This window comes from Oncorhynchus masou, chromosome 10 (assembly GCF_036934945.1).
Source record: "Oncorhynchus masou masou isolate Uvic2021 chromosome 10, UVic_Omas_1.1, whole genome shotgun sequence".
NCBI classification, from domain to species: domain Eukaryota; kingdom Metazoa; phylum Chordata; class Actinopteri; order Salmoniformes; family Salmonidae; genus Oncorhynchus; species Oncorhynchus masou.
Genome location: NC_088221.1, coordinates 5,403,214 through 5,426,812, shown reverse-complemented (window position 1 = coordinate 5,426,812; position 23,599 = coordinate 5,403,214). Strand labels below are relative to the sequence as shown.

Below are 23,599 nucleotides of genomic sequence, written 5' to 3'. Positions count from 1 at the left end.
ACAGTGACTCATTGGTGTGCATACAGCAGTATATCATTTAAAATGTGGCTGGGTCTTCTCAATGGGAATCCATGCTGAAGCATGGAGACCTTGACACATAGTACCATGTATACACAAATGAAAACCTAGTTTCTCTACAGTACCTGCTTTATGTCTTATAAGTTTTATATGTTTATTTTAACCCTCATACTACAGACTGGGGGTTTTGACCCCAGAGGCATATTTTTTATCATAGCCCAAAGATGGTTTATCGATTCTTCCAATATTTCATGACTTTGTCAATCAACTTGTTCTTAACGAAACTAAATCATTGTTTAGTGTTTCTGTATTCAAATGGATTAGAAACAAGAAAGAAAAGTCCTTTGGGGTAATTTTGTCCCCAGCCAAAAACACCTAATTCAGCCTATAGTAATTTGGTAAATAGGACCTTTATTTGAATCTAAGTTTATCTGGGGACATAATTACCAGCTACCCTCTAAATGTACACATAGTGCTGTATTGGTGTGTATTCTCAGAGAAATAGTTTTCCTACGGTAAATGTTATATAAATACCAGAATTCCCAAAATATCTTCCAATATTCTATATGTGCAACTTGTTGATATGATATTTGGGTTGCTATAACATTTAGTTTGAGCATGCTTTTTGAATCATCCTGCCATAGGCTCAACCACTCCCATTGTTTCAATGACAGCAATGCTAATGCTGGCTTTGGGGTAAGTAAATAAAGAAAACAAAGGCATATTCTTTGTAATTTCCTCTCAGGATCAATGGATGGATCACTTTTGTCAATAAAATTAAGTATATTAAAAATGTTGTTGTACCGCCCCAAAATATGGCACAATTCTAAAGTCTAAATGATAATAGTGCAATGACCCTGGGTTTATAAGCGCGGAAATCGACTCTGCCGCTCGAGCATGCTTTTGCGGCACAGTCGATAGCGCGCCAGACCTCGGGCAAGAAGGTCGAGACCTGCTCCCTGCTGTTTCATTACATTGGTGTCAGAAGGGATCGGACCTTGCATCCACGACAGTGCGTGTGCTTGGCCGGTGAGAGCGTTCCTGTAAGACGTAGAGTTGCAAGCTAGCGCGAGGACGCTCTCTTTGAAAGGAGGGAGTAGTACAACGACTCTGGGTTTATAAGCGCAGAAATCGACACTGCCGCTTGACTTGAGCATGCTTTTACGGCACAGTCGATAGCGCGCCAGACCTCGGGCTCGAAGGTCGAGACCTGCTCCCTGCTGTTTCATTACAAATCAATCAAATGATCTTTTTAGTGCCTATGTTGATTTGTAATATGGGATTTGAACTTGCAACCTTTCGGTTACTAGTCCAACGCTCTAACCACTAGGCTACCCTGCCAACCCAAATATACATTTTCATTTGACAGAATATACAAATGAACTGTAATTTAGCCAAAATAAGTCTGTTTTGGTTATTCTTTATTTCTGATAAAATTATTTCTAATTATGTTTTTATAAGAATGAAGTTGATATTTGGCTATGATTGTTACTTTTTCAAATTGTTTCTTCTTGGGGGTCAAAATGATCCCAGTTGGTAATCCATGTATGTATAATATGCTGGTAGTATGAGGGTTAAGTTGCTTGTACAGGTCTTCTTGAGTGTTTGAGACACCTTAGTTCATGTTTATGGTTGAGGCATCCCTGTGTGCAAGTAAAGGCGAATTCAGACTTCAAAAAGTGACATGTTTGTACAGCCCCTTAGCCCATAGTTTAGGAAAGGATGAAATGTTATATCAACCATAAGTAATTTAATTGGTCCTATGTGAAAGCTATGTGGTCCTGTATGGCTCAGTTGGTAAATCATGTCACTTGCACTGCTAGGATTGTGTATTTGATTCCCAGGACAACCCATATGTAAAAAGTATACACGCATGACTGTAAGTTGCTTAGGACAAAAGCATCTGCTAAATGGCATAAATATTATATATATTATGTAGCACCTTCTGTATCATTGGCCTAAGCGAGGTGATCTAAACCATAGAATCACTCATCTTTATTTATATTTAAAAAAATCCTCATTCATATTATTATTTTTCGTGGTATTACTCCCGTACAGACTCGGGAGAGGTGAAGGTTGAGAGCTGACACAATCTTGACACAATGCCCACTTTACCCGGAAGCCAGCTGCAACAATGTGTCAGAGGAAACACTGTGCACGGCCCACCACAGGAGTCACTAGTGTGCGATGGGACAAGAGCATCATTGCCGGCCTAACCCGGATGACGCTGGGTCAATTGTGGGTCTCCTGGTCATGGCCGGCTGCGACAGAGCCTGGACTCGAACCCAGAGTCTCTAGTGGCACAACTAGCACCTCGATGCACTGCCTTAGACCACTGTGCCACTCGGGAGGCCCCTTCATGTTGTTTAACAGTTGAGATGATTTATATATCTGGTCATTTTTGCTGACCCTTAACCCTGATGAGCAGCTGGTCAGGGCTAAGGCATTGCAGAGTCAGCGCTGGCCCAGTGCATTATTGGTGAATAAATACCAGGCTGTCATAGATCATGACACACATTAAAGAGTCCCAGGTTGTATCCCAAAAACCCTTCTTTTAACCAAAGCCCTTTGGGCCCCGGTTAATAGTAGTGCACTACATAGGTAATAGGTTGCCTTTTGGGACGCAAGCCCCAGAAACGTCTAGTGCATGAGAAAGTGTGAGAGAGACCTTGAAGTGTCTCCTGCTGGTTTTTGTTATGATTGTCTGACAGTCTAGATTGGTTGTTTAGTTCCAAATCACAATGAATAACCAAAACAAAGCACTTTCTCTCATTGTTGTCTGCTGACACAATAATCCTTGGCTCGTATTTACAGTGTTGAGTAGGAGTGCTTATCTAGGATTAGTTTTGTCTTTTAGATCATAATGAATAAGATCACATGGACAGCGGGGGGGGGGGGGGGGGGCGAGCCCATATCCACAAAGCATCTTAGTGTAGGATTGCTGATCTAAGATCAGTTTTTGCTTTTAAGCCATAATTAATTATTAAACCAAGGCTTTTACGATTACAGAAGTCAACAAATGAGAGTGCCTGGGGAATGGAGTTAGGCACTGCAGGGCCTGGATTAACCTCTACATCACCAAAGGAACAGAGGAGGAGTAGGATAAGGGTACGGTTAAAGGCTATAAGAACTGGTCGTCTAGTGCGTTCGGAAACAGAGAGTTAAGGGAGCAGGTTTCTGGGCGTGGAGGAATAGATTCAAGGCATAATGTACAAATAAGGGTATGGTAGGATGTGAATATAGTGGAGGTAAACCAAGGCATTGAGTGATGATGAGAGGTTTTGTCTCTAAAGACACCATTTAAACCAGGTGAGATCCCCACATATGTGGGAGGTGGAACAAAAGGTCTACCTGAATGTGCTGACAACAAAATCACACAAAAATTATCAATGGAAATCAAATGTATCAACCCATGGAGGTCTGGATTTGGAGTCACACTCAAAATTAAAGTGGAAAAATACACTACAGGCTGATCCAACTTAAAACAAGTCAAAATGAGACTCAGTAGTGTGTGTGGCCTCCACGTGCCTGTATGACCTGCCTACAACGCCTGGGCATGCTCCTGATGAGGTGGCAGATGGTCTCCTGAGGGATCTCCTCCCAGACCTGGACTAAAGCATCCGCCAACTCCATGGTGCAACGTGGCGTTGGTGGATGGAGCGAGACATGATGTCCCAGATGTGCTCAATTGGATTCAGGTCTGGGAAACGGGCAGGCCAGTCCATAGCATCAATGCCTTCCTCTTGCAGGAACTACTGACACACTCCAGCCACATGAGGTCTTGCATTGTCTTGCATTAGGAGGAACCCAGGGCCAACCGCACCAGCATATGGTCTCACAAGGGGTCTGAGGATCTCATCTCGGTACCTAATGGCAGTCAGGCTACCTCTGGCGAGGACATGGAGGGCTGTGCAGCCCCCCCAAAGAAATGCCACCCCTGGAGGATGTTGCAGGCAGCAGAACGTTCTCCACAGCGTCTCCAGACTCTGTCACGTCTGTCACATGTGCTCAGTGTGAACCTGTTGTCATCTATGAAGAGCACAGGGCGCCAGTGGCGAATTTGCCAATCTTGGTGTTCTCTGGCAAATGCCAAACGTCCTGCACGGTGTTGGGCTGTAAGCACAGCCCCCACCTGTGGATGTCGGGCCCTCGTGGAGTCTGTTTCTGACCGTTTGAGCAGACACATGCACATTTGTGGCCTGCTGGAGGTCATTTTGAAGGGCTCTGGCCGTGCTCCTCCTGCTCCTCCTTACACAAAGGCGGAGGTAGCGGTCCTGCTGCTGGGTTGTTGCCCTCCTACGGCCTCCTCCACGTCTCCTGGTAGCGCCTCCATGCTCCTGACACTACGCTGACAGACACAGCAAACCTTCTTGCCACAGCTCGCATTGATGTGCCATCCTGGATGAGCTGCACTACCAGAGCCACTTGTGTGGGTTGTAGACTCCTTCTCATGCTACCACTAGAGTGAAAGCACCGCCAACATTCAAAAGTGACCAAAACATCAGCCAGAAAGCATAGGAACTGAGAAGTTGTCTGTAGTCACCACCTGCAGAACCACTCCTTTATTGGGGGTGTCTTGCTAATTGCCTATAATTTCCACCTGTTGTCTATTCCATTTGCACAACAGCATGTGAAATTTATTGTGTTGCTTCCTAAGTGGACAGTTTGATTTCACAGAAGTGTGATTGACTTGGAGTTACATTGTGTTGTTTAAGTGTTCCCTTTATTTTTTTGAGCAGTGTATAAACAATATATACGAAGAAAAAATATATATACACGGGACACGACAAGACAAAGACGTCTGACTGCTACGCCATCTTGGATAAATGAATGATGGTGTTGGAGTTGTGCCTGGCCATGCAATCATGAGTGAACAAGGAGTACAGGAGGGGGCTGAGCACGCCCCCCTGAGGGGACCCTGTGTTGAGGATCAGCTTGGCGGATGTGTTGTTACCTACCCTTACCACCTTGGGGCAGCCGGCAGGAAATCCAGGATCCAGTTGCAGAGTGAAGTGTTTAGTCCCAGGCTCCTTAGCTTATTGATGAGCTTTGAGGGCACTATGGTGTTGAACGCTGAGCTGTAGTCAATGAACATCATTCCCACATAGGTGGTCCTTCTATCCAGGTGGGAAAGGGCAGTGTGGAGTGCAATAGAGACTGTGTCATCTGTGGCACTGTTGTGGCGGTATGCAAATTGGAGTGGGTCTAGTGTTTCTGAGATGATGGTGTTGATGTGAGCCATGACCAGCTTTTCAAAGCACTGCATGGCGACAGACTTGAGTGCTACGGGTCGGTAGTCCTTTAGGCAGGTTACCTTAAGTGTTCTTGGGCACAGGCACTATGGTGGTCTGCTTAAAACATGTTGCTATTACAGACTCGGACAGGGAGAGGTTGAAAATGTCAGTAAAGACACTTGCTCATCCATGTCCATTTAGCCTATGATTTAAACCTAATTTTGTTGTTGCAATTGAAGTGATAGTGAATACTTCTGTTTTCATGTTTATGACCACAACTTTAGAATGATCTTACCAGCATTTCCTGCTCTGGTTACCTTGGGAAAGATAGAGAGGGAGAGCACCCTCAAGTGGTGTGAGCAGAACAAGTCATTTGAATGACTCAGGGAGACATGTGCCAGTGTAGTTGGGTGAAATGCTTTTTTCTGCTTATGTACTGTTAATTTCTGAAACAACTCAAATCCAACCTTCAAGAGCCTCAGTTTAGCATATGGTGATCCTTTGTTATTCCAAAAAAGGAAATGTGATACCATCTCCCATAAATGACCGCAGAAACAAACTTATGGTGATATTTCCATCATATAGTGATATTTACTCAGGGAACGTCGTCCTCATTGTCATTCAACGTATGGCAGCCCAACCAAAGCCATGGGAAAAATGCATTTGCATGGCCTGCATAATGTCCATCATTTAGTAAACACTTTTATCAAACCCATGTCCTTGGCATTGCAAGTGCTGTGTTCTACCAACTGAGCCTTATTGACTCATACAGTATTGGAAAGAAGAACAAACAGCTGTTGTCACATTCAGTAAAAGGATCATCTTCCTAAAAATCATGTCAGCATGGTAATGCTTATTGGACCAATGCTAACCCCACTAGGGTACACATTAAAAGGAAAGGTTGCATTCCAGGTATAAGGTTCTCGATCTTGAGCTCCCGCAAGAGCTCTGGAGGGGACCAGAGCTCTTGAGTGTGTCTCAGTAGTTCTTATTAGTGGAGAGTTGCCACTACTCACCGCCTTTACCCATCTTTGGTGTCCTCCCTGTCTCCTCTCCGCTCTCCTGGTTCTATGTGTGATGATGTCTTTATCTCTACTCTTTTGAAGATGAAAACGACCAAGCGACTGCTCACTGTGCACCCCGTCGACTTCGGTCTGGACCTTAACTACTCCACCCACTCTCTGTCTCGACAAGAATCCTGTCAGGTACTGACTGGAAGAGAAAGTCCTCTGTCTCCCTTAGACTCTCTCATAGCCCTGGCTTGTAAAAATAAAAAGGTACACCCATATAACCACACAATGCATACGTAAATACATACACAGACACACATGTTTGTTTTCCTATCCTTTACTATCCCTAACACTAATTGTAACCCTAATCCCTATGCCTAAAATAGTTTTAATTTGACTTGTTTTACCCTCATTGTGGGGGCTTCTGGTCCCCACAAGGATAATAAAACCAAACACACACAGTAGTGTCTTTCTTGGCATTAACTTTAATCCAGTAACTATATTAAATTGGCCATATTTCTATATCTATTGTTTTATTCATGCAGTCAGCATGGTTCCTCTGGTTTCGCTTTCAAAGTGGACAATAATTCTCAACTGTGAATGTTGAGTTGCGCTATCAAGTCTGAAACACATTTGAGCTTGATTCAATAAAACAATCACATTGTACCAGCCAGATACCCTAGGGGAGGCTCAAAATATCTCCAGACCAATCTAAACTACTTGACTTTATGTGCTAGGGCTAACGTGGCATTTTGTGAGCAACAGGTCTGCACTTTGTAAATACAAGGGATTGTAAGAAGGTGCAATATCCTGACTGCTTTAGTTTATTGTCAATTAGTTATTGTAACTGTTGTTAATAGGCTTGGGCCGTATACCTTATATATCAAATCAAATATTATTAGTCACATGCACCGAATATAACAGGTGTAGTAGACCTTACAGTGAAGTGCTTACTTAAGAGCCCCTAACCGACAGTGCAGTTTAAAAAAATACAGATAAGAATAAGAGATAAAAGTAACAAGTAATTAAAGAGGAGCAGTAAAAAATAACATTATACAGGGGGGTGCCGGTCAATGTGGAGGAGCACCGGTTAGTTGAGGTAGTATGTACATAGAGTTCATTAAAGTGACTATGCATAGATGAAAGCAGAGAGTGGCAGTGATGTGGAGAGGGGAGGGGGCAATGTGAATAGTCTGGGTAGCCATTTGACTAGATGTTCAGGAGTCTAATGGCTTGGGGGTAGAAGCTGTTTAGAAGTCTCTTGGACCTAGACATGGAGCTCCGGTACTGCTTGCCATGTGGTAGCAGAGAGAACAGTCTATGACTAGGGTAGCTGGAGTCATTGACAATTTTCAGGGCCTATATACCTGGGTATTTGAAATAGCCAGGGGATGGTTTTTCAATAACATTAAAAGTTTTTATTTGAAGTTGTTCAATATGTTGTATTTGTAGCTACTTTTTAAGTAAATACCTGGTGTCAACTTTCTGCAATACATTAGGAGATAAAGTAGATCACATTCTTCATTTCACCTGTCACATTATTTTACATTATGATGCTTATTCCCCAGAACAATTGAACCAGTCATATGTTTGTAAATAGCACAAAGGGTGAAAGCGGGAGTAGGTGAGTCCAGCTGTGTATTTTGCTTCAATAGACTGATCAGGAAAGTGCAACTATAGTTTTCTTTCACAGAAAATACATTAGTGCAACACATTTGACAGAAAACAAATTCATTTTCATTAAATGACAACAGAAGTGCAAAGTTATTTGGCTGGCAGCCACACATGTAGCCTAATTGAGCTTGCAAAAACGATGCATGGCCATCATTTTTCTGTTTATCATAGAAGTAATGTAGCCAGCTGCATGTCCTAATATTTTGTTTAAAGTTCATCTGGAATTTTACCAGAGAAAAGTAGGCTGGCTACACCGAGAAAAAAGTAGGCCTACCAAGTAGAAGATAAAAGCTACAAAACCAGTCAGAGCGCAGCTGTCTGCTGACAGAATGCCCATTCCGTGATTCTCATCCAAGTGGGGAGAAGTGCAACAGATGCACAAAGTTAGTCTGATGCAGAGCAGAAATTACAATAAGAAGCATTTTAGATCAGCGTTTACAAAGCGCAGTAATGGATTTCTTACTCGTTTTATATTTTTTCCGTGTGAAAAATTAAGAATTATGCATTAACACAACTCCTAAGTTTAACTTGCTAGTTATCTAAGTAAGTTACTGACTCAATAAGGTGATGGGGCATCATATTGTGTAAGCTTTCTCCTGTGTTTGAGAAGTCAAAGCCTTTTGAATTAGTTATCTATACAGCTGCCACTGACATCTTTTGATTTGCTTGCCTTTTTTTCTCTCCATTCTCAGCCTGTCTATTCCTCCCCCATCTGCTCCAAGCAGAGCAGGCAGGCCCATTGCCCTAGGGACTCCAGACAGACACAGAGTGTACACATGCTACTTCAGAGCAAATAAGCTTGCTTCAAAACTTTGTTAATTTGCACAATGTCTTTCGATTACATTCGCTTGTAAATGTCCAAATTCAACAAAAATGACATTCAGTAACTCTTACCTATATATGTAAAACTTTATGAGCTTGATTGCCTGTCTCTGTAAATAGTTTATTTTTGTTTGTGCTCATTAGCAGCCTCCATTGAAATTCTATATTACGTGCTAATTTTGTTAGCATTCTAGGAAGATGTCCAAAGGTATTTTTAGTTTTTGGCGCCCCCTTGTGTACTAAGCCGGTAATACCATAAATCTCAGAATTCGATGTATGTTGATTTAAACTGAAATGTGATTCGGTGAATTCAAAGACTTTTGGTGCCACACTTCATCAAATCAAATCGAATCAAATTGTATTTGTCACATGCGCTGAATACAACAGGTTAACCAACAATTAGAAAAATATGTGTTAAGCAAGTATTTACTAAAATAAACTGGGGAGAAAAAAATTATATATATATAAAAAATTAAATAAAAGTAAAGAAGAAAAATAACAAATAATTAAGTATCAACAATAAAATAACAGTAGGCTAAATACAGGGGCTATATACAGGGTGTACCGGTATAGAGTCAATATGCGGGGGCACAGGATAGTCGAGGTAATTGAGGGAATTATCCATGGATAAACAGATAGTCTTAGTGCTCTACACTGAACAAAAATATAAATGCAACGATTTCAAAGATTTGACTGAGTTACAGTTCATGTAATGAAATCAGTCAATTGAAATAAATTCATTAGGCCCTAATCTATGGATTTCACATGACTGTTGGTCACAGATACCTTAAAAAAAATCTGAAAATAGTTAGTATCTGGTGTGACCAACATTTGCCTTATGTAGCACAACACATCTCCTTCACATAGAGTTGATCAGGCTGTTGATTGTGGCCTGTGGAATGTTGTCCCACTACTCTTCAATGTTTGTGCGAAGTTGCTGAATATTGGAAGGAACTGGAAAACGCTGTCGTACACGTCTATCCAGAGGATCCCAAACATGCTCAGTGGGTGACATGTCTGGTGGGTATGCAGGGCATGGAATAACTTGGACATTTTCAGCTTCCAGAAATTGTGTACAGATCCTTGCGACATGGGGGGGTGCATTATCATCTTAAAACATGAGGTGATGGCGGCGGATGAATGGCATGACAATGGACCTCATGATCTCTTTGTGCATTCAAATTGCTATCTATAAAATGCAATTGTGTTAATTGTCCATAGCTTATGCCTGCTCATACCATAACCCCACCGCCACCCCACCGCCACCACTTGTTCACAAAGCTCCTCAGTTGGTGGGCCTGGCTGCCAAGGGGCTGCACCTCTGCCAGTCATGTGAAATCCATAGATTAGGGATCTGCAGTGAAGAGAATCGTCGCGTTACAACTTTGTCAATTTGGGATTTTATAAGCAAAATAGAAAAGTACATTCTTGAAGAAACTTTGGACTCACTAGCTTAAAGTATTTCAATGGTACTCGTTGAGTAGATGTCAAAAGTTTGGACACCTACTCATTAAGGGTTTTTCTTTATTTTTACTATTTCATAGTGAAGACATGAAAACTATGAAATAACACATATGGAATCATTGTCACGCCCTGGTCGTAATATATTGTGTTTTTCTTCATTTATTTGGTCAGGCCAGGGTGTGACATGGGTTTATTGTGGTGTGTTTTGTCTTGGGGTTTTGTGGGGTGTTGGGTGTGTGGCTTAGTGGGGTTATCTAGCAAAGTCTATGGCTGTCTGGAGTGGTTCTCAATCAGAGGCAGGTGTTTATCGTTGTCTCTGATTGGGAACCATATTTAGGCAGCCATATTCTTTGAGTATTTCGTGGTTGATTGTTCATGTCTCTGTGTTTGTTGTCACCAGATAACCTATACAGCCTTTCACGGTCCGTTTGTGTTTTTCGTCATCATTAAACATGTATCAAAAATACCACGCTGCATTTTGGTCCGCTTCTCCTTCGACAGAACCGTTACAATCATGTAGTAACCAAAACATTGTTCTTATGAGCAGGTGGGATGGTAGGGTCCCACCTGGCCAACATCCATTGAAATTGCAGAGCGCCAAATTCAAAATACAGAAATAGTCAAATTAAACATTCATAAAAATACAAGTGTTCTACATCAGTTTAAAGATTAATTTCTTGTTAATCCAGTCGCTGTGTTAGATTTCAAAAAGGCTTTACAGCGAAAGCATACCATGCGATTATCTGGGGACTGCACCCCACTTACAAAAGCATACAAACATTTTTCAACCAAGTAAAGGAATTACAAACGTCAGAAATAGCGATAAAATTATTCACTTACCTTTGATGATCTTCATATGGTTGCAGTCACAAGAGACCCTGTTACACAATAAATGTTTGTTTTGTTCGATAAAGTCCCCCTTTATGTCCCAAAAACTCTGTTTTGTTGGTGCGTTTTGTTCAGTAATCCACTGGCTCACAGGCGGTCACGACATGCAGACGAATACATCCTAATAGTACCGGTAACGTTAGTCAAAACATGTCAAACGATGTTTATAATTAATCCTCAGATTCTCTATAGTCTAAATAATCGATAATATTTCAACAGGACAATAGCGCCTTCAATAGAAAGGAAAAACAACGAACGGCGCGCAATCGTTCATGCAAGAAAACTCGCTCTGGTTCATTCTAGAGTCCACATAGAAAATGGTCTCATTCTTCCTCATTTTTCATAACACAAGCCTGAAACAATGTCCAAAGACTGTTGACATCTAGTGGAAGCCATAGGAATGGCAATCTGGGTCATAATCATTTAGATACTGTATAGGCATTCAATAGAAAAGTACCCACATCAAAAAATTCCTGGATGGATTTTCCTCAGGTTTACGCCTGCCATATCAGTTCTGTTATACTCACAGACATTATTTTAACAGTATTGGAAACTTTAGAGTGGTTTCTATCCAATACTATGCATATGCATATCCTAGCTTCTGGGCCTGAGTAACAGGCAGTTTAAATTGGGCACCTCATTCATCCAAGATTCAAAATACTGCCCCCTACCTAAGAGAGGTTAAACAAATCTTAATATATTTTAGATTTTATATTCTTCAAAGTAGCCTCCATTTGCCTTGATGACAGCTTTTCACACTCTTGGCATTCTCTCAACCAGATTCATGAGGAATGCTTTTCCAACAGTCTTGAAGGAGTTCCCACCTATGCTGAGCACTTGTTGGCTGCTTTTCCTTCACTCTGCAGTCCAACTCATCCCAAACCATCTCAATTGAGTTGAGGTTGGGTGATTGTGGAGGCCAGGTCATCTGATGCAGCACTCCATCACTCTCCTTGGTCAGATAGCCCTTACTCAGCCTGGGAGTCATTGTCCTGGTCATTGTCCTGTTGAAAAACAAATGATAGTCCCACTAAGCCCAAACCAGATGGTGTATCGCTGCAGAGTGATGTGGTAGCCATGCTGGTTAAGTGTGCCTTGAATTACAAATAAATCACAGAAACTGTCACCAGAAAAGCACCCCCATACCATCACACCTCCTCCGTCATGCTACCCTGCGTCTCACAAAGACACGGCAGTTGGAACTCAAAATCGCAAATTTAGTCTCATCAGACAAAAGGACAGATTTCTTGTTCGCGTTTCTTGGCCCAAGCAAGTCTCTTCTTATTATTGTTGTCCTTTAGTTTTTTTGGCAGAAATTTGACTATGAAAGCCTGATTCGCGCAGTCTCTGAACAGTTGATGTTGAGATGTGTCTGTCTGTTACTTGAACTCTGTGAAACATTTATTTGCGCTGCAATTTCTGAGGCTGGCTACTCTAATGAACTTATCCTCTGCAGCAGAGTTAACTCTAGGTCTTCCTTTCCTGTACTACACTTCAGAATTTGACAAATAAACAAACATTCTTTGGATATCTGAATGTCTAGCATCTCTTTGATGCTATGGAACCCTGTACAGCTTATATAAATATATTATGTTAATCCATGAGAGCAGACACATTTCAAAGACTTGGACTATGGAAGAGATCCATATGAATTTTATGGTGGTATTAAACCAGTGCTCTCAAACCCTTGTTCCTGGAAAGCAACCTTCCTGTAGGTTTTCAATTAGCTGGTTGATGAGCTGAACCAGGTTACTTACAACAACGGTTGGAGCGAAATCCTACAGGAGGGTAGCTCACCAGGAACAGGGTTTGTAGACGCCTGTTCTACCACAGGAGGTTTGTGGCACCTTAATTGGGGAGAACGGGCTCGAGGTAATGGCTGGAGTGGAATTAGTGGAATGGTATCAAATACATCAAATCTCATTCATTTATTATGAGCCGTCCTCCCCTCAGCAGTCTGCTGTGTGTTCGACATTGTCTTAAGCTGAGCCACACTGGCTGCGTTTACACAGGCAGCCCGATTCTGATATTTTTTACACTAATTGGTTTTAATTGGTAGGGCTGACCCCATTTAGTCAACTGGTTGATTTTTTTGTTTTTGGTCGACTGATATTTTTTTATTCAAGAAGTGGCTAATATATTTATAAAAAGTATGGCACACAAGACACCTTTCTGATTCACGCCTGTCTGAGTGGACTAATCTCTTGCAGAGGCCACGTGGATGGCACACCAGTCAAATCAAATGTTGTTTGTCACATTCACCTTACAGTGAAATGCTTACTTACATCCCTTAACCAACAATGCAGTTAAGTAAAATAACAAATAATAACAAATAATAACAAATAAATAACAAATAATTAAAGTGCTGCTAGTTTGCTTGCCCCGATCTGCTAACTGCTAGCCCCTGCTAACTGCTAGCTTGCCAGCCTCAGTCTGCTAACTGCTAGCTTGCCGGCCCCAGTCTGCTAACTGCTAGCTTGTTTAGCCCCGGCCTACTAACTGTTAGCTTGTTAGCATCGGCCTGCTAACTGTCTGAATCTCTGTGTCCCCAGTCAGCCCAACCACTCACTGGACCCATATGTTCACTTGGCTACGCATGCCACTCTCTAATATCAATATGCCTCGTTCATTACTGTCCTGGTTAGTGATTACTGTCTTATTTCACTGTAGAGCCTCTAGCCCTGCTCAATATGCCTTAGCCAACCATGTTGTTCCACCTCCTACATATGCGATGACATCACCTGGTTTAAACGTCTCTAGAGACTATATCTCGCTCATCATTACTGAATGCCTAGGTTTACCTCCAATGTACTCACATCCTACCTTACCTTTGTCTGTACACTATGCCTTAAATCTATGCTATCGTGCTCAGAAACCTGCTCCTTTTACTCTCTGTTCCGAACGTGCTAGACGGCCAGTTCGCATAGCATTTAGCCGTACCCTTATCCTACTTCTCCTCTGCTGATGTAGAGGTTAATCCAGGTCCTGCAGTGCCTAGCCCCACTCCCACTCCCCAGGTGCTCTCATTTGTTGACTTCTGTAACCGTAAAAGCCTTGGTTTCATGCATGTTAACATTAGAAGCCTACTCCCTAAGTTTGTTTTACTCACTGCTTTAGCACACTCTGCCAACCCGGAGGTCTTAACCGCTAACTATAACATTTTCTGCCAAGATAGAACTGCCAAAGGGGCATGTGTTGCAATCGACTGCAAAGATAGTAATACAGAACTCTGCAGGCTATCCAAGTCTGTACCCAAACAATTCGAGCTTCTACTTCTAAAAATTCACCTTTCCAGAAACAAATCTCTCACTGTTGCCTCTTGCTATAGACCTCCCTCTGCCCCCAGCTGTGCCCTCGATACCATATGTGAATTGATTGCCCCCCATCTATCTACTGAGTTCGTGCTACTAGGTGACCTAAACTGGGACATGCTTAACACCCCAGCCATCCTACAATCTAAGCTTGATGCCCTCAATCTCACAGAAATTATCAATGAACCTACCAGGTACAACTCCAAATCCGTAAACACGGGCACCCTCAGATGTCATCCTAACTAACTCGCCCTCCAAATACACCTCTGCTGTTTTCAATCAAGATCTCAGCAATCACTGCCTCATCCCATGCATCCGTAATGGGTCTGCAACCAAATGACCTCCCCTCATCACTGTCAAACGCTCCCTAAAACATTTCTGCGAGCAGGCCTTTCTAATCGACCTGGCCAGGGTATCCTGGAATGACATTGACCTGATCCCGTCAGTAGATGATGCCTGGCTATTCTTTAAAAGTGCCTTCCTCACCATCTTAAATAAGCATGCCCCATTCCAAAAATGTGGAACTTGGAATAGATATAGTCCTTGGTTCACTCCTGACCGGTCTGCCCTTGACCAGCACAAAAACATCCTGTGGCGTTCTGCATTAGCATCGAATAGCCCCCGTGATATGCAACTTTTCAGGGAAGTTAGGAACAAAAATACACAGGCAGTTTGAAAAAGCTAGCCTTAGCTTTCCTAAAATAAATTTGCATTCTGTAGTACTAACTCAAAAAAGTTTGGGGACACTGTAAAGTCCATGGAGAATAAGAGCACCTCCTCCCAGCTGCCCACTGCTCTGTGGCTAGGAAACACTGTCGCCACCGATAAATCCACTATAATTGAGAATTTAAATAAGCATTTCTCTACGGCTGGCCATGCTTTCCACCTGGCTACCCCTAACCCGGTCAACTGCCCTGCACTGCCCACAGCAACCCACCAAAGCCCACACCATTTCTCCTTCACCCAAATCCAGATAGCTGATGTTCTGAAAGTGCTGCAAAATCTTGACCCCTACAAATGAGTAAGGACCCTCTCTTTCTAAAATTATCCGCTGAAATTGTTGCAACCCCTATTACTAGCCTGTTCAACCTCTCTTTCGTATCGTCTGAGATTCCCAAAGATTGGAAAGCTGCCGCGGTCATCCCCCTCTTCAAAGGGGGTGACACTTTAGACCCAAACTGCTACAGACATATATCTATCCTACCCTGTCTTTCTAAGGTCTTCGAAAGCCAAGTTAACAAACAGATTACCGACCATTTCGAATCCCACCATACCTTCTCCGCTATGCAATCTGGTTTCAGGGCTGGTCATTGGAGCACCTCAGCCACGCTCAAGGTCCTAAACTACATCATAACTGCCATCGATGAAAGATAGTCCATCTATAATTTAGCCCAAACAACTATCTCTTCCCCTACTGCTATTTATTTATTTTTGCTCCTTTGCACCCCATTATTTCTATTTCTACTTTGCAAATTATTCCACTGCAAATCTACCATTCCAGTGCTGTACTTGCTATATTCTATTTACCTCGCCACCATGACCTTTTTTTGCCTTTACCTCCCTTATCTCACCTCATTTGCTCACATTGTATATAGACTTATTTTTCTACTGTATTATTGACTGTATGTTTTGTTTATTCCATGTGTAACTCTGTGTTGTTGTATGTGTCGAATTGCTATGCTTTATCTTGGCCAGGTCGCAGTTGCAAATGAGAACTTGTTCTCAACTAGCCTACCTGGTTAAATAAAGGTGAAATAAATAAAAACATTTAAAAGAGCAATAGTAAAATAACAATAGCGAGGCTATATAGGGGTACCGGTACAAAGTCAATGTGCAGGGGCACCGGTTAGTCGAGGTGATTGAGGTAAAATGTACATGCAGGTAGAGTTATTAAAATGGCACTGTGGAATGACTCCAGATAACGTGATTTTTACAAAAAGAAAGGGTAAAAAAGAGAATTGATTACATGGTCTGGAAGGTATTCTGTGGTTCTCAGGCTACCTCGAAACACCTGTTACCCATAACAAACACAAACCATAAAAACACTACCCAATTTCTGTTTATTCCATGCTTACTGTACATTCAGCTATTTTAACCGTTAGCTTGTAAATATGTTGTCTAACTTACCTTCACCTTGTGCAGAGCATGTTGGTGGAATCAGATTCTGTACCACCTACAACAGTACAGAACCATACACAATTTAGCCACCCCACTAATTGTATTGATCTCTATTAGACTGGCTAGCTAAGCATACCTAACATGGACATTTCAATATTGTCAGCCAACCAACCATAGATGATTTAAACACATTCATCATTGCTACCAACCCACAAACAGAGAGTGGATTGGCAATTTCAAAAATTATATTTTTAGTAATTGAGTGTTTTCCAAACAAGGGTGGAATAGTTGGCTACCAAATTGAGATACCAAATAAGAGTAACATTAGCTAGTTTACGTTAGCTAATGTCAGTCAAAGATAGAACAAACAAACAAACAAACATGTTTAATCTGCTGAAGGTAGTTTACAGTCTAGCAATGACTAAATTACCAGTATCATGGCATAAACTATTGACTGTGTATGCCAAAAGATGGCTATTTGATTTAACTTAGCTGATGGCTGTCAGGGTTTAATACAGGATGTTAAGTTAGCTAACTGACTTAACCAGCTAGGCTAGCAAGCTAGCTAACATTAGGTTGTTACATCACTTCAGAGCTGTAAATTGATTTCCCATCAGCTTGCAAATCCCTCTGATAATCTATGGTCGCTGCATCATTTTTGATAGACACGGGCCACTAGCAGAATCGCAGTGAAACTCTGGTAGAACGGTTAAAGGTAGCTAATTTCGAGTTTGTTTGTATTTAGCACAGCCGGGCTCAAAACACCACAATGGCACGATGACAAACATTAGTGAAAAACAAATGTTTTCTAAAATAATCTTGCCTAGAGAATTACTGACATGGTGGTGGTGATGTCTCCAGAGTCCACAGAGCAGTCTGGAGGGCGGCACACGGGAGTCCCTGACAGCCGAGGCCGACATGGCCTGCATGTTCCAGCAGATCCTGGAGGAGCAGGGTGAAAGACACTCCGAGTTCAACACGGAGGTCCTCCACAGCCGCCGGATGAGTCTGCTGGACAAGCCGGCCCGCTTCGGTGAGGACTACACCATGTGTGTTAGACGTACACCCCCACTAACATACACTTCTTCTATTGTATATATTAATGTATGTGCTCATTGATATTAGGACACAAAGTACATACATACAATGTAACCAAGGGTCAAGCCTAAATGCCTTAGCTGTTCTTAGGGTTGCAAGGGGAGGGTATATTATTACTGTAACTTTTTAAGTTTACAATTACACTACCAGAACTTTGGTAACATTCAAGTTTTTCAAATTCATTTTAACAGATGACATCTAGTGGCATTTTCGGGTACTTCAGATTATCATTTCTGATTATCTCTGGCCCTCTGTGTGGCCACGTAAAATATATAAAATAATACAATTTGATGATTTTTAAATTTAAAAAATGAATGACAAAGCTGTAAAACATTATCCTAAATATAAACCATCATTTTAGTGAACACCATTGGTGTTTAATATTAGGATTTCAGCATGAAATATTTTTTTTACAACCAATGTTGTGGTGGCAAACTGGTGGCAGTTGTGAAAAAAGTCAATAAATTGAAGTGATGCATCTCATTGAAAACAATGCCATTGTTTATTAGATGCTTTTTTAATTAGGCAATTTTTTCTTGAACCAAAACTCATGTATTTAAGTACAAATGACCAAAGTTACCATAGATTGTCATAGATTACTTTGATAAATTACTGGTAGATTTGCAACCCTTGCTGTGCTTGATTGAGCTTTCCTGGAGCAAAATAGAATAGTCCAAAAAGTGCAAATCCAACCTATCTGGCACTCAATATGGTATTCCAGTACTCCAATACTATTTGAACCAAGAATGCACTCTGGCAAGAATGCACTCTGCTAGAAGTAGAATATAACGGATCACCCAAAAGGTACACATTATTACACTAGGTACAACATCTCTTCCTCTTTCCTACATGAACATGGATTCCGTAATAACTTCACTAGGCCCCCCCGTCTATGAACTCTCTATCCGGTCAGACGAGGTGCCGTACCCAGAGAACTGGATGATGCGGGCACGATCCTTGTCCAGGATGAGCCAGTCTTCGTGTGGCAGTGCCAACAATGGGCACCTTCGCAGCAGCGGACAACTGTATGGCCTGGAGGACTCGGAGGAAGAGGAAGAGTACCAGCGCCAGTACCAGCGTCTGGCGTCGCGCCGACGTAGTCACAGCCACTTCTCCTCACAGGAAAGCCTCAACCACGGGGCACCGCCACAGGTAAAGGACACAGACACACGAAGGGGCTCCGCTCCGCCAGATGTATAGGACATTGGAAATGACACACCCACAAACACCATGGGACTCCAACTAGGTTTACAGGATGTCTATAATGAATAGTTAACCATCCATTGAGACCAACCGTCTTGCCAGGACAAGTGTATGTAAGGCTGTGTCTACACAGGCAGACCAATTCTGATATTTTCCCACTAAATTGTCTTTTGACCAATCAGATCAGCTCGAGTCCATAATTGGGCAAAATATCAGATTTGGACTGCCTGTGTAAACACAACCTGAGTGTTTTATCTTGCATAATCGTTGAACTCTTGTCCTTAGAGTGGATGTTGGTTCTGTAACATAGACGGGAAGTGATCACTTGAGCTGAGTTACGTTGAGACTCTCATGCAAGCATTCACCCAGGGTCCCCACCAACACAGGGAACAACATCAGTGTGACACATGGAGTGGAGACACAGCTGTTAGAAGGGAGATATGGAGAAGAGGATATTGCATCATATTCATATGTTACTACTGACTCCGACCTTTACAGTGCCTATCATAAATATTCACCCCCCCCCTTGGATTTCTTAACATGTTATTGTGTTACAAAGTGGGATTAACTCAGACCCAAGACTCCAGCAAAAATCGACATTTCATTTATCTGCATGTCCAACCCCTATTTATCCAACCCCTATTTAGCCTCACAACTAAGTTTTCAGGACAACCAAGGCTACAAGTAGAACACAAAACAATTTGACATAAACAGTTGCATTCATCTGTTTTATTAACAAATGTGTCTGGATCTCTCAAGTGTGCTGTAAAACCGACATTCCTTATTCAAAGGATATTTTTTCGGGGGGGGCAGAAATGCCTTATTAAACATGTGTACTTTCATGTGCCTCAATAACAAACTCATAGGTAATCTGTGAATATGAATGAAAAATAAATTGTTACTAGCTAGTTTTATTTTTCATGGAGAAACAAAGGATTCTTCCTGGCTAGCCTTGATTGGTGAGAATGTTGTGATTTACTTCTTTCTGGAGGAAGACGAGCTGACTCTCTAAGACTGAAAATGAATCAGATGATGATCAAATCCTTGACTTGGGTAACAAGAACATTATCATTTAAACAGACATTGCAGAGTTTTCTGATAGTGATGGTACACTGTCAGTGTGAATTAGAGCGAAATGACACAACTTCCAACGAAAACTGAGCAGAAGAAACGCAAATAACAGAATAACTTTTACTTAGATGTTCTATAGAGAAATTGCTACGCCATTTCCTGTTTGCTAAAATTAGAATTGTTTCCTTGTTGCTAAAATGTTTTGGTAAACCTACTGGAGAGCTCTACTTTGTTGACACCAATTTAGCATCGTTCACACCCTCTAAAGCCTTAGTCTCACCCATCTCTTTAAGGATTCACATGTGAATTTGGACACTGTCTCATTGGCCTAACGGTATATCCTAATTTGACTTTAGTGCAGGTCATGTTCTTCACATTACCGTCTCTGGTAAACACACACTATATCAAATAAAATCAATGTTTATTTGTCACGTGCACAGGATACAGAAGGTGTACTGAAAGGGTTACTTGCATAGTGGAGTCTTTTCTTTAGACATTTAGTTAGCTCGCTAAACAATGAACCATAATCCCAAATCATAACATTACTACCTTGCATGAATCTGCAGGTATCTAACCAACCAGGTTCAATGTTAGCTAGCTTGCTAACATTAGGCTATAACTAGCAATGCAAATGGCTCTAAGATACAAATAATATTACTACACAGATCATATACGTAACATTAGCTAGCGAGCCAGCCAGCTAACGATAGCCAGCTAGCTAACAGTACACTTTAACTTGAAATGAAAATGAATACCTGACAAAGTTAAAAGGTATAATATCTGAAAATGTAGCTAGATAGACTATCTTACCCGTATACCTGGATGGACGCTTCTCCCTCTCTGTGACGGATGCCAGGGATGCCCTTAGTTTGAAGATGTAATCCGGAGACAGGTGTTTCATACAACATCCTTCAGTGTTCTCTTTTTGACTTCGTCTGCATATTTGCAATCAAACACCAGAATTGTCTCCATCTCCTTAGCTGTCATACTCTAATTCCAATCGGCATTCCGCTGATTTCAAAACTCGGTCCTCCAGAAAGTGGAGAGCAACGCTTTTGCATTTCTACTACGTGACATCTTTCAAAAAAGCAGCGTGGGTTTTATGGCAGACTACAACCCCAAAATATGTATAGACACCACCAGCTGGACTGGTTGAAAAACCAAAACAATGTAAAAATAAAATCCGTACGTGATAGCGAAACTTAACGTAATCCACCCAAATAAAAATAGTACATTGACAAAAGCAAAAACTCACTCTTCTTTCTTCTTTCAAATCTCCATATCTCCCTTCTCAAGCTCTAGGGCCTGAGAGGGTGGTACAGCTTTTTGGCAATATTCAATGTAATTCCTCCGCCGAGAAATGTTTCAGTCCCAGGAACCGCTCAGCCGCATCCACAATGATATAGATTTTCCTGGACCATCTCTCCACCTTGGCAGTGCCATTAATCACCATAGCTATAAAGGACACAAAGTCCACCATCTTAACCTTTAAACTGTCAGGGTCCTGCTGGTGAAAGGCAAACCCTGCAGCTGCAATGCTGGCCTATCCACCACCATTGACTCTTCAGGAGCATAATTCAAACCCTCAACCCTTTTAACAGCTGTTACATGTGAAATGCTCTGAACAGCACTGACTTTGGTCACCTTATTCTCTTTCATCCTTGTCGGGCATTCGAAAGAAGTGGCTATGTGGTTCCCACCACAATTGCATCAATCCCTCCAAGAATACTTTCAACATCGACTTCCCACGAGACGCCAGATATAACCCCCTTGAGAGGTGCCCTGTGTAACGGATGTGAAATAGCTAGCTAGTTAGCGGTGGTGCGCGCTAAATAGCGTTTCAATTGGTGACGTCACTTGCTCTGAGACCTTTAAGTAGTGGATCCCTTTGCTCTGCAAGGGTCATGGCTTTTGTGGAGCGATGGGTAACGATGCTTCGTGGGTGACTGTTGTTGATGTGTGCAGAGGGTCCCTGGTTCACGCCCGGGTATGGGCGAGGGGACGGTCTAAAGTTATACTGTTACACCTGCTCTGAAGAGAGACACACACAACACTTCAAACGTATCAAATCGGGTGAGAAGCAACACACGTTCCTTCTGATCCGTAGAGGCAAAAAAATCTAAAAAAGCCCGCCTCGTGATCCTCACAGCTTTCACTTTACCCACAAGTTTAGATATCTTAAATGGATTCTTATAGACTGGTAATCCGATCAGCTGCTCCTCATTTAATTTAATTTTTTTAATTTTACCTTTATTTAACCAGGCAAGTCAGTTAAGAACACATTCTTATTTTCAATGACGGCCTGGGAACAGTGGGTTAACTGCCTGTTCAGGGGCAGAACGACAGATTTGTACCTTGTGAGCTCGGGGGTTTGAACTCGCAACCTTCCGGTTACTAGTCCAACGCTCTAACCACTAGGCTAAACCGTACGAAGATACGAAGGGACATTCTCATCACACTACTTTGCTCCATGCCCCATTATTTTGGAGAATATTCCAATTCGCCTTGATTCTACCTGCCATTAGATTCAGAATCCACTTTATTGTCCACTTCCGCCATCTTTTTTCCGGTAATTACCTACTGACCAGCTCATGTTAGAGACAGATGCGTATTACATGGTAGACCAATCCGACTTATCTCTCGGCATAGCTGGAAGGTTCCTAGCTTTTTCCGTAGCTAAACCAACTGCCCTCATAATTTATCAATATTATATGTATTTACAGATGGCATACACGTTTGATATTAAGGCACATGAAAGTTCATATGTTCTAGAAGGTATTTCTGGCAAAAAAAAAACATTTTGGTTAAAGAAATATATGTTCAAATGCCTCTCCTGTGAAGTAGTGATGTACGATATATTCCTAGTTTTCTGAAACCAGTCACAAATATTGTATATTCAGCTGCTGTAAAACCAAAACTTAAGAACGGGAAACATAGAAATAGCGCACATGGAACCGATCTACCGCTTCTTAGACTTGCTTTCAATGAGTGACAGATTTATAACACACATTTGTGTGTGAACTTGGTCAGGTCGCCCAAGTTACATATTGCAGCTTTATTCATCAAAAAAGTTACAGTCTGCCATGAAGCATCCATCCATGTATTTGGGTAAGAGTCTAATGTTCGCTTCATGTACAGGTATTGTTTGTACATCATTTTGTTATAAAGTTGGTTGCATTGTTAGTTAAAGCCTAATGTTAGCTAGCTAATGTTAGCTAGCTAATGTTAGCTAAGCTAATGTTAGCTAGCTAATGTTAGCAGTGATGTTTTAGGGATGTTGCTGGGCAACACGGACTTTCAACTCCCTCCAAAGATTTTCAATGTGGTTGAGATCTGGAGACTGGCTGGGCCACTCCAGGACCTTGAAATGCTTCTTAAGAAGCCACTCCTTCGTTGCCAGGGTGGTGTGTTTGGGATCATTGTCATGCTGAAAGACCCAGCCACGTTTAATCTTCAATGCCCTTGCTGATGGAAGGAGGTTTTCACTCAAAATCTCACGATACATGGCCCCATTCATTCATTCCTTTACACGGATCAGTCGTCCTGGTCCCTTTGCAGAAAAACAGCCCCAAAGCATGATGTTTCCACCCCCATGCTTCACAGTAGGTATGGTGTTATTTGGATGCAACTCGGCATTCTTTGTCCTCCAAACACGACGAGTTGAGTTTTTAACAAAAAGTTTTTTTTT

At 41.9% G+C, this 23,599-nt stretch overlaps 1 protein-coding gene across 1 annotated transcript in view; it reads left to right on the top strand.

Moving 5' to 3' along the window:
* LOC135547074 (melanophilin-like) overlaps positions 1 to 23,599 on the top strand; it is a 120,319-nt gene that overhangs the window by 63,372 nt on the left and 33,348 nt on the right. The window contains exons 7-9 of the mRNA XM_064975708.1: positions 6,359 to 6,457; positions 17,401 to 17,572; positions 18,551 to 18,789. Coding sequence (XP_064831780.1) covers positions 6,359 to 6,457; positions 17,401 to 17,572; positions 18,551 to 18,789 — 510 coding nt within the window. The remainder of the gene's footprint in view (positions 1 to 6,358; positions 6,458 to 17,400; positions 17,573 to 18,550; positions 18,790 to 23,599) is intronic.